This window comes from Gadus macrocephalus, chromosome 16, assembly GCF_031168955.1.
Source record: "Gadus macrocephalus chromosome 16, ASM3116895v1".
NCBI lineage: Eukaryota > Metazoa > Chordata > Actinopteri > Gadiformes > Gadidae > Gadus > Gadus macrocephalus.
The window spans coordinates 27,604,482-27,615,629 of NC_082397.1; the positions used below are offsets into that span (position 1 = coordinate 27,604,482).

The 11,148-nt window shown below is 43.3% G+C and overlaps 1 protein-coding gene across 35 annotated transcripts in view; it reads right to left on the minus strand.

Moving 5' to 3' along the window:
- The window catches only part of ttn.2 (titin, tandem duplicate 2), a 212,423-nt gene that overhangs the window by 147,545 nt on the left and 53,730 nt on the right, over window positions 1-11,148 (minus strand). For 31 of the 35 annotated variants that reach the window (XM_060074563.1, XM_060074557.1, XM_060074583.1 and 28 more), the window contains 21 exons: window positions 10,790-11,068; window positions 9,998-10,561; window positions 9,507-9,788; window positions 9,126-9,404; window positions 8,759-9,040; window positions 8,380-8,658; window positions 7,909-8,196; window positions 7,532-7,810; window positions 7,133-7,414; window positions 6,713-6,991; window positions 6,291-6,569; window positions 5,921-6,199; window positions 3,271-3,558; window positions 2,889-3,167; window positions 2,517-2,798; window positions 2,152-2,430; window positions 1,774-2,052; window positions 1,402-1,680; window positions 1,001-1,288; window positions 628-906; window positions 11-292 (listed from right to left, as the gene is read on the minus strand). In XM_060074563.1, coding sequence (XP_059930546.1) covers window positions 11-292; window positions 628-906; window positions 1,001-1,288; window positions 1,402-1,680; window positions 1,774-2,052; window positions 2,152-2,430; window positions 2,517-2,798; window positions 2,889-3,167; window positions 3,271-3,558; window positions 5,921-6,199; window positions 6,291-6,569; window positions 6,713-6,991; window positions 7,133-7,414; window positions 7,532-7,810; window positions 7,909-8,196; window positions 8,380-8,658; window positions 8,759-9,040; window positions 9,126-9,404; window positions 9,507-9,788; window positions 9,998-10,561; window positions 10,790-11,068 — 6,186 coding nt within the window. The remainder of the gene's footprint in view (window positions 1-10; window positions 293-627; window positions 907-1,000; window positions 1,289-1,401; window positions 1,681-1,773; window positions 2,053-2,151; window positions 2,431-2,516; window positions 2,799-2,888; window positions 3,168-3,270; window positions 3,559-5,920; window positions 6,200-6,290; window positions 6,570-6,712; window positions 6,992-7,132; window positions 7,415-7,531; window positions 7,811-7,908; window positions 8,197-8,379; window positions 8,659-8,758; window positions 9,041-9,125; window positions 9,405-9,506; window positions 9,789-9,997; window positions 10,562-10,789; window positions 11,069-11,148) is intronic. The other 4 variants (XM_060074588.1, XM_060074586.1, XM_060074584.1 and 1 more) reach the window with 3 other exon arrangements.

Here is an 11,148-nt window from a genome sequence, read left to right on the forward strand (position 1 = left end):
AGTGTCTGACCTTTAACAGTAACGGAGGTGCTGCAGCTCACACTGCCAGCATCATTCTGAGCTTCGCAGGTGTAAACTCCATCGTCATGGAAGCTGGTGGTGAGCAGTTCTAGGACTGCTACTGAGTCAACAAAGGACCTCCTTATGTTGCTCCCATCTGTGACCTGACTGTCATTTTTGTACCAGGTCATTTTCAGAGGAGCCGTGCCACTGATCTTGCACTCCAGATGGAGTGGCTCACCCTTTTTCACAAACTTTGTGCCAGGGAGTTTCAGCACAATCTCGGGTGGTTCTGGAAGAGCCAAAATTGAGACATGTTAGCTGTTGGACATATAATCGCTGTTAAACAGACATGGAAAGCGGTTTGACAACTAATGAAACAAACAAGGTAAGTCAAAAAGCTATTAGTAAGTTACTGCAGAAAGATGACTGCAGGACATACAGATGTAATGTTCTGCATATAGCATACAGCATTATAGGACATGAGAACAAATATTCAGCGGACTGCATAACAGATAGAACACTTAAAAGCGTGATAAGTGTTGACGGAAGGCAGTGCATGGAGAGAGGGTAAGATACTCAGTGATGATAAGCCAAGTTAGAGCTGAAAAATGAGGGCAAGCCAACCTTTGACTGTTAAGTCTGCACTGCAGCGGGTAGAACCAGCATCATTGCTGACTTGACAAGAGTAGACTCCACTGTGGGCCAGGGATACAGAGTAAAGATCTAAGAAGCAGGACTGTCCCTCCAGTCCTGTAAAACATGTGGGCCCAGTCATGAGCTCTGTGTCCTCCTTCAACCATTTCACGGTGAAGGGAGCACTGCCTGTGAATGTGCCTTTGAAGCGCACATTGCCATTGGGCAAGGCAGCCTTAGACTCAGGCAGCAGAACAAAGCTGGGGGGTTCTGAAGAGATCAAGATGAATAGGGTTAAAGAGGTACTCACCTAAGCACACCACAACATGGATGCATTGGGTTCCATGACTTAATGTCCTCTAACCTTTCACTCTGAGGGTGCCATTGCTGTCACAGCTTCCAGCTTTGTTGGTCAGTTTGCAAGAGTAGGAGCCTGCATCAGACTTCTCTAGCTGTTCAATCTCTATTGAAACAGAGTGGTCCTGCTGGATTAGCTTGTGTTTGACTCCACTGGAGATTTTGCTTCCATCTTTCTGCCACTCCACAGAGATGGGAAGAGATCCAGACACTTTGCATGAGATTTGCACAAAGGAGCCCAAAATCTCCTGGAATTCTGACAGTGGTTTGATGAAGCTTGGTGGGATTACTTGCTCTGTTACCAGAATAACAATGCCAACAGGGTTAGCAAAGCATTGAACAAATATGTACTTATTATAAACACATTTTTAGAGATGATAGTATTATTTTATTTGTGTTTGCACCAACCTAAAACGATCAATTTAACGTTACAGCTGCAGCTACTGATGTGGTTGGCCACTTCAAAGATATATTCTCCCCCATCTGCACTCTGGGCTGACTGTATCAACAGTCTACTGACATTGTTTTCGAAGCTCAGTTTATGTTGTCTAATTGACTGCAGCTCTTTGCCATTTTTCATCCATTTGACTTTGAGCTGAGGGGAACCAGTTACTTTACAGTCCAGACTGACTGGGTCTCCAACTGTCACCTTAATCACCTCAGGCTTCTCTGGGATCTGTGGGGGTTCTACAAGGCATACAAAAACATCAGCATCCGTCTAACTTCTGACAAAAGTTGTATAACATTTATGAATGGGTTGTTGTATATGCAAAGCAATACCTTGTACTGTTAGGATGGAGAAGCACCTGTCCTGCCCAGCCTCATTGGCCACCTGGCAGGTGTATTTTCCACTGTGACTAGCCTCACAGGCAGCTATCCTGAGCATGGCAACATTTTTCTCAAATGTCCTCTCTATCTTAGGATCTTCCAAGATCCAACTCTCATCTTTTTGCCATTGTACAGAAAGGGTTGGGGAGCCCTTAACAGCACATTGAAACTCTGCCATTGTGCCCAAGACGGTGATGACGTTCTCAAATTTCTGGCTAAAGCTTGGTGGCTCTATCATTTAACAAGAGAGATTCACAATCGTGGTCAGAAAGGAACTCAAATCTGTATCACATTTCAAACGATGTCCTTGAAAACCCTGAAAATACCAACCGTTGATGCTAAGTGTAGTTTTACAGGTCGAGCTTCCGACCTCGTTAGAGACAGTGCACTGGTACTCCCCTACATCTATAGTGTCACACTTCTGCACCTCCAGGGTCAGAGTACCGGTGACCTGGGATATTGCGTATTTCCCACTGCTCTTTATCTCCTTTGTGTTTTTGAACCAAGTTATCTCAAATGGAGCGGTTCCTGCAACCCCACACTCAAAGCAGGCGATGGATCCCTTAACTACGTCAGCCGGAGAAAGTTCTCGCACAAACGTTGGAGGTTCTGAGACGAGAGATACAAGATTTATTCAACACTTGTTTGAGTTGAAAAGATGTTTGCTTAGGTACAAACCTTCCGACCAAACTGACCTTTGACGTGGAGTTCCATACTGCAGCTCTCGCTGCCGGCCTCATTCCGGGCCTCGCAGTAGAATTGCCCGCTGTCTCTGACCTCAGCCCCACTGAGCTCCAGGGTGGCGACAGAGTTTATAAAGGACGTCTTGTATCTGTTGCTGGGAACGATCTCTGAGCTGCCTCTGAACCAGTTAATGTCTATCTCTGGAGTTCCGGTCACCTGACATTCAAATACTTTATTTTGACCAGGACGAACAACAGACAGGCGTTCAGGGCTTCGAATGAATTTTGGGGGCTCTATGGGCATAATGAAACAAAGAGGGTAAATATCGGTGGGGAAAACACTGAATGTAAAATTGATATTGACTCGATGAGAAAATGTGTAACCTTTGACATAGAGTGCTGCCTGGCATGAAGTGGAGCCAACATCATTCTTGATCTCACAGCTATAGTCTCCAGAGTCTGAGGTCTTTGCAAAGAAGATCTCCAGCAAGGTGGAGGCGTTGTCTTTGATCACATAGCAGCCAGAGCTTGATAAAATCTCCTTTTTGTCTTTGAACCATTTAATGGTCATAGGTGGAGTGCCGGAGATCAGGATATTAAACTTGACCTTTGACCCAGGTAAAACAGACGTGGATGCTGGCCTTTCCAGAACACATGGTGGTTCTGTTGGTGGATTAAATATGACATTTTACTTCAAACATTCAAACTCTGCTTATGTAAGTTAGTTAGTTAGTAAGAATACTGGTAACATGAAATTTGTTCTAACCTTTGACTAAAAGGATGCCAGAGCACTGGTCCGATCCAGCTTTGTTTCTAGCTATGCAGGTATAGCTGCCACCGTCTTTACTGACGAGACGAGAGATTTCCAAGAAAGCCACATTTTCAAAGAATGTGCATTTGTGTTTTTCATCAGTCTGGATCTCTTTCTCATCTTTGTACCACTGAAGAGTGATCGGCAGCGAGCCTGACACAAGACACTCTAGGTGGGCAAATGATCCTTTGATACTCTCCATCTGCTTAAATTTTCTTGTGAAAGACGGTGGAACTATTTGATCTGGCATTAAAAGAAACATAGTGAGAATAAATAATTGCATATGGCTACAATCAGTACTAAGGCTGAATCTGAAATCATTGCTCATTGCAAAATCTTAGCCCTACCCCTCACTGTTGCGCATTCACGCGCCGTGGAGCCGTGTCAGAAACACATTCAAAGGTAGGGTAAGGGGGAGGGCAAACATCCCCTAAGAATTTAGATTTTTTATGGGATCACTCAAAGAAACTGAGAACGCTCCAGTTGTGACATGCTCCCACAATACCTTGCGAGAAAATGGAAAATAAAGAAAAATCCTCGGCAAGATGGCGGGCGAAAAGATGCAACAGGATTGAAAACCACAAATGTCAGTGTTTTCTCTGTTAATAATCACGCCGGGGGCTCCGCGGCAGCTCGGCCGCAGGCTTCGAAGCCCGGCCGAGGGCTCTGCAGCCCGGCCGCTGGCTTTGTAGCCCGGCCGTGGGCTCTGCAGCCCGATCGCAGGCTCCGCAGCCCGGACACGGTCGGGCGGCCCACGGTGGAGGAGCTTCCGGGTTCATGTCGTATGATATCCATATGTTCCATGTTCTAGGGACTCCAGCTTGAAGATAGGCTTTAATCCCCTCCCAAGTTATGCAATAATTATTTTAAAAAATGCTTAATACCCTGGAGAATGGTGGATCAATGTGATGTAGTTTCTTTATATAAACCAGTGTATTTTTTCATTGATTTTGGTAGAAATATCTATCTATCTATCTATCAGTTATTATATATTGTACATAACATTTGGCCATATAACCCAGTTCTACCATATAATTCCTCCTATTTGTTATATTTTCTTTCAGGAGATCATTGAGGCTGCTGCCATCACAGAGCCCATCCCTCCACCACCTCAAGCACCTCTTCTGCATTGGTAGCCCTCAAACCCCCAGGGAGAAAGAAAGATTAACCATCCACTGATGGTTTAAAACCTACCAAGTTTTTGATAAAATTTGATGGTTGATGCCTTTTTGTAATGTGCAATATTAGTTCCATTATATCACTGGTTCTTGTTGGTATGATATTTATTAGCGGTGTGCATCTCTCCTTTATAGGACGATCCGTATCTAGATACATGTGCTACGGTACGATTCAGGGACGATACATTTTAATATGGAACGATTCAATGCGATTCGATTCAATGTTCTAACGATCCGGTGCGATTTGATGAGATATGAATCAATCTGATAGATACAGTTAATGTTCGTTTTAACATTAACACATACATTTTCTATTAATTAAAATAAGCCTTATATAAAAGAGACATTGTCTACTTTCAAATATATACATGGTAAAGGGACGGGGAAAATGGCATGGGGAAAAATGGCAGACATTTAGACATCTATAGATTTAGAAATACGTGTCTATTTATTTATTTATTCATAGACTTGATCGCTGTCCTACACAATTAAATTGCGAAGTTTTTGTCAGAGGTAAGACCCAAAGGACTTCCACACATTTGATTCCAGATTCGCTGCACTTAAAATCGTTTCACCATTTTCGCACACATGGCTGTTATTCGTGCACTCACAACTCCGTTTGTTCCCTGCTCGCGAGATGCAGGGCGAGCGTGAAAACGCACACGCAAACATTTACAAACACACACACGGATCCGCTCGCCTCCTTCAGTTTCATTTTCCGGAACGGTATGGAAACGGACAATTGACAATGCTGGCTTGATATCATGCTAAAGCTCACTTAACCAATTCGCAACGTTTAAATCGGTGCATCGACAGATTCTTGGTCATTTTAAATCGAATCAGGGGCCCACGTATCGATGTAGGCGCATCTGTGTTAATCCAACCGGATACTGATTTGTATCGGTGAATCGTTACACCCCTAATACTTATGTTTTACATGGATGGCATACTACCTCAAGTTCTATGTTTATTCTAGTTTTATATATTATGTTGATCTTGTATAATGTTGAATCAAAAATAAAGTTTCTGCAGTTTCTAACAGATTGTGAGCATGAATGATATTCTTATCTAATCATACCGTGCTTTTCCATGTGGGTAAGGTTGCTTTCCTAAGACATTCAAACTATACAGTAAAATTCCAGAAACAGATATTGTATCAAAAGATAAAAAATAATACAATTAAAATAAAGATCAAAACCCTGTCAACGACTAGTAATGACGTACTGTAACTGGGTCTTGAAGGGTTGTCGTCCCATTTCGTAGGTGTAGGGTTGAGGGGTAGGGTTAGGGGTAGGGGTAAGGGGTAGGGGTAGGGTTAGAGGTAGGGGTAAGGGGTAGGGTTAATGTTGAGATTTTTGTAGAGCAATGAATCCAGATTGGGCCTAATACTTACAATGCACTTTGTATAGTGTTTAAAATGAACTGACCTAGAATAGTTAGTGAAGCTTCACAACAATTTTGTCCAACATCATTTGACACCTCAAAGCTGTATTCACCACTATCATTTGTCTCTGTTTTCGGGATCTTCAGTATGGAGCTTGTGTCAGTGCTCTGAATCTTATATCTCTGGCCAGAGGCCAGCTCCTTTCCACCCTTCAGCCAAGTGGCCTTGAGAGGTTTGGTGCCTGAGAACCGACATTCAAGAGCGGCTGGATCTCCCTGGGTGACACTGATTGACTTTGCCTCCTCTGTGATCTTAGCCGGTTCTGATAAAACAGTTTGTTATGATGTTAAACAGGATAGTCATGAAGTAATGAAATATTATACGGGAGCAAGCTGAGAGACTTCAGAACCAACCTTTTACAGTCAGAACAGCAAAACATTTCTGGCTCCCTGCCTGGTTGTTAGACAGGCATGTGTACTTGCCAGCGTGGTCGGCATGTACACAGGTAATGTGGAGGCGGGCGATCTTATGCTCATATGTAATCTGAATGTGTTCAGCTTCCTTGAGCTCATGGTCATCTTTAAGCCAGGACAACGTCATGGGTTCAGAACCCTTCAGAGAACATTGTAGAGACACCTCCTTGGACACAAGGCAGCTCATGTTCTCAAGCTTATGAACAAATAATGGTGGTTCTACAAGGTTCAGAAATACATGACATGAATACATCTCTTCCAACTGTGATTATTTCCAAAAAATAGGGTATTGGGATAGGGTATTGACTTGCTTCTAGCAATGGAAACCAAATGAATGGATGAATTAAAGAAATATGGTATACCTTTGAGTGTTACTTGACATTCACTCGAGGTGTTTCCCACCTTGTTCTCCACATGACACTTGTAAGAGCCTGTATCTGCTGCCTCTACCGACAGCACCTTCAGCACCACCTGGTGGTCCTTCACTGTCACTTTGTGTCTCTTGTCATTCCTGAGCAGTTTGGCATTTTTATAAAAGGAGACACTGAATGGAGCAGAGCCAGACAGCTGTCCCTCCAGAACTAGTTCAGAGCCTTTCACTATGTCTTTGGAGTCCAAACAACACACAAACACTGGGGGCTCTAAAAGAAGATGGAAGCTTTGTGAGCAAACTCCACTACACATGATAATACTTTATCAAATGCATATCTCTCAGTGTCAAACAAGATATATTCATCTATAGTATTGGTTAACCTGAGCAAAGAAATCAAATTGGAACCAACCTTCGACTGTCATGGTACAGCAACAGCGGTCACTTCCAGCCTCGCTGGAAGCCACACATACATAATCTCCACAATCCTCCACACTGCTGTCTACCACTTCCAGAGAGGCCACTGAGTCTTTCACAGCCATTGTGTATTTAGGACTACTGCTGACTTCTATCTCATCCTTGAACCATTTATAAGAGATGACAGGGGTTCCTGTGGCTCTGCACTCTATCTTCACAGAGCTGCCACTGGTGGCCATCTTAATAGCTTCCAGCTTCTTCTCAAACAAGGGGGGTTCTGGGAGAAGAGGGATGCGTTCATGATGGGACAAGGGTGAATATTGATTTCATTATATCTAAGTTAAAGACCAGAAGATTTCAATATGCAGCTAAAACGATGTACAAAACAAGACACCTTTTACAAAGAGAACAGCAGTACAGTCCACTTTCCCAGCATCGTTGGATACTTGGCATGTGAACTTAGCAGAGTCGCTGGGTTTCACTGAGTGGAGTTCCAAGGAGCTGGATGAGGCATCTTTCTTAATGAAATATGAGCCTCCAGTGGAAATCTCCTTTTCTTCTCTGAACCACTTCACAGCCAGAGGAGTTGTTCCAGTGAAGACTGATTTCAAAGAAACAGTGGAGCCTGGTATTACCTCCAGGTTTTCTGGTTTCACTGTGAAAGCTGGGGGCTCTAGAAACCAAGACATGCATATGTTATGTCAGCATTAAATCGTTATTGGCATAAGACAAAAGATCAACATGATGGAATAAGTCAGAATTATCCATAACCTTTGACATAGAGAGTGCCACTTGTTTCTTTAAAGTCAGCAGAATTCGTAGCTCTACATTTATAAACTCCTGAGTCAGCTTTCTGTAGCTTCATGATTTTCAGGGTGGCAGAGCTATCTTTGAACTCTGACAGGAACCTTCCCCCAGACGCAATCTCTGATTCATCCTTGAACCAAATGATGGTCATTGGTTGGGAACCGGACACTTTACAGTCCATGGAGACATCTGCAGATATGCAACCATCAACCCTTTTCAGAGACTTAGTGAAAGTTGGAGGCATTGTCCGATCTGGTTGTTAAAGAGAAAACAACTAAGCTAGTTAGGAGTTCAACAGTTCAATTAACTCAAAGATTATTGAAATTGAAAGAGGTTTCATGTGTAAGCTATAGAACAAATTATGCATTAGATATTGTCAATCTGTAAATTGACTGGTACAACCGTACAACCATATCTAAGAGGTAAGCAGCTAACCTAGGACGGTAACAGAGCACGTGCACTGGTCCTTGCCCACTTTGTTGGACACCTCCATCCTGAATTCAGAAGTGTCATCTTTTTCTGCTGCCAGAACTTTTAACATGGCAGTTTTCTCCTTCAGAGTGATTTTGTATTTACGACCACTCGTCACCTCCTTTCCATCTTTAAACCATTGCACCTTGAGGTCTGGGCTTCCAGCGATTGTACATTCCAAGGTGGCTGAATCTCCTGCAGTCACACTTATGGACTCTGCAGGTTCTAGGAGTCTGGCGGGTTCTAAGGTAAGATAGTTCAGTTAGTTGTAGGGACATAACTGGCTCAAAGTCCTTCATATATTTTTCCTATTCATCATTAGGGATTCATATTATATACTGACCTTGAACAGTCAAAGTAGCTTCACATTTCTGTTGCCCAGCCTCGTTCTCTGCTTGGCATGTATACTTTCCACCATGGCTGATTGTGACAGTGGATATTGTAAGGCTGGCAACATTGTTCTCAAACCGCATGCTGATATTGGGATCATCATCTCTTAGAATCTCAGAGTCTTTCATCCATTTAACAATGAGGGGAGCTGATCCTTTTATGCTGCCTTGAAGTTTGACTGTGTTATCCAACACTGCCACAACACTCTCAACTCTTTTTGAGAATGATGGTGGTTCTACACAAAACATTTAAAATGTCATCATTCAAGGCTTTGACTTAACAACCAATGTATGCCTTTCACTAAACCAACAAATACTAACCTTTTAGTTTAGCTAGTGCCTTAGTGCTTATTTTACCCACATCATTGGAAGCAACACACTGGTAGTCTCCGACATCTGCACTTTCAAATGTCTGAATCTCAAGCCGTGCCAGAGACTCTTGAGAAATCACCTTGTATCTTTGATCAGAGGCAATAGCTTTCTTATTTTTGAACCAGTTGATTTCAAAAGGACCTGTTCCTGTAATCTCACACTCGAGGTGAGCTGGACTTCCTTTCACAGCCTCCATTGTCTTTAGCTCCTTCTTAAATGAGGGTGGTTCTGGGAGTCAAGAGAATATTAAGATTATACACAGCAAGTGTATAATCACTCCTGCGTCTTATTGTACGTTGACTCCAGGACTTTTCAAACAGTTTAACAAACCTTTAACTGTTATCAGGGTGTTACAGCTATCACTGCCAGCATCATTTGATACCTCACAGATGTACGTCCCACTGTCTGTAACAAGAACATTCACCATCTCCAGAGTGGCTGCTCCATTCTTGAAGGAGATTTTATATTTATCTCCATGGCTGAGCTCTCTGTCGCTGCAGAACCAGTGGACACTGAGTTCTGGAGATCCTTTAACTGTGCACTGTAAGCGGGCAGCTATGCCCTTTTTCCAAGTCAACTTTGGCTCCATCTTCTTGACAAAGGCAGGTGGCTCTAGAAGTATCCCGTATGTTTGTTTTATCATTGAAAAGAGAAAAACATGGCGTTACTACCAAAAGAGAAGTGTACATGAGAGACATACTTAAGAATAGCAAGAGTGTGTTAGCAACAGCACGAGAGGGCTCAACAATACACCACCAGCTTGATGGACGATGCTGTGGATCTGTTGATAAAAACACGGAAAGCACACCGTAAGATCTTACCTTGAACACTGACCATAGCCTGGCAGGTCGAACTCCCTGCCTCGTTTGTGGCTGTACAGACATATTTTCCAGAGTCCTTCAATTTAGACTTGGGGATCTCAAGAACAGCCACTTTTTCATCAAACCACATTTTACATTCCATAGTCTGGTGGACCTTTTTGCCATCCCTGGTCCAGGTGACAGACACACCAGTGTCTTCATCCACCTGACACTCCAGGTGAAGTGCCTCATCGACAGTTGAAGACACTGGCTCAAACGTCTTCACAAAGCTTGGCTTACTGACAACCCTGAGCTCTGTGGTGAAGGTAGCAGTGCCAACAGGGTTGGAGGCTTTACAGAGGTACACCCCCTGATGGGATAGCTCAAGGCATGTAATCTCAAGGGAATACTTGTTCTTTTCACTTTTCATCAAACAGTTCCCCTCAGAAGAGATTGCTATGTTGTCCTTGTGCCAGACAACTTCCATCGGTGAAGTTCCAGTGACTGAGCACTGGAACAGGGTGCGTTTACCAACATATAATGTCATTGGTTCTGGTTTTGATACAAATACTGGTGGGTACATTTCTAAGGAGAGTAGGTAAACAGGTAGAAAAACAGGATATAAATATGAAGTCTGGACCAACTTCAATGTTCCAAACTTTGACAAATAATAAACTTGGCAAATATGTGGAAGTAAGATAGGTAAGGTAAAGAACACACATTTAACCAACCTCTTACCAACCCGGTTATACAAACCCCACTCTTAACCTCGTACAGAAAGAGGATTTAAAGATCACACAGTGATTCTCTTACCGGTGACGTTCAGCGTGGCGGAGCAGCTGTTGGCGCCGTGCTGGTTAGAGGCCTTGCAGCTGTATTCCCCGCTGTCAGCCTTGGTGGGGCTCTGCAGCTCCAGGGCCGAGCCGCCTTGATGGCTGAGGATCCGGTATTTGTCGCTCTGCCGTATCTCCACAGTCGACTTGTACCATTTGAAGGTCACGTCCGGAGAATCTTCAATCTCACATTCCATCTTGGCGTAGCCGCCCACGTTGATCTCCATAGAGCTTATCTTCTGCCTGAAGATTGGTGGTACTGAGGAACAGAATGAGATTGAATTAGTCATCACATCAATGTGTTCATAACCATTGAATAAAGCGTGATAGAAATAATGT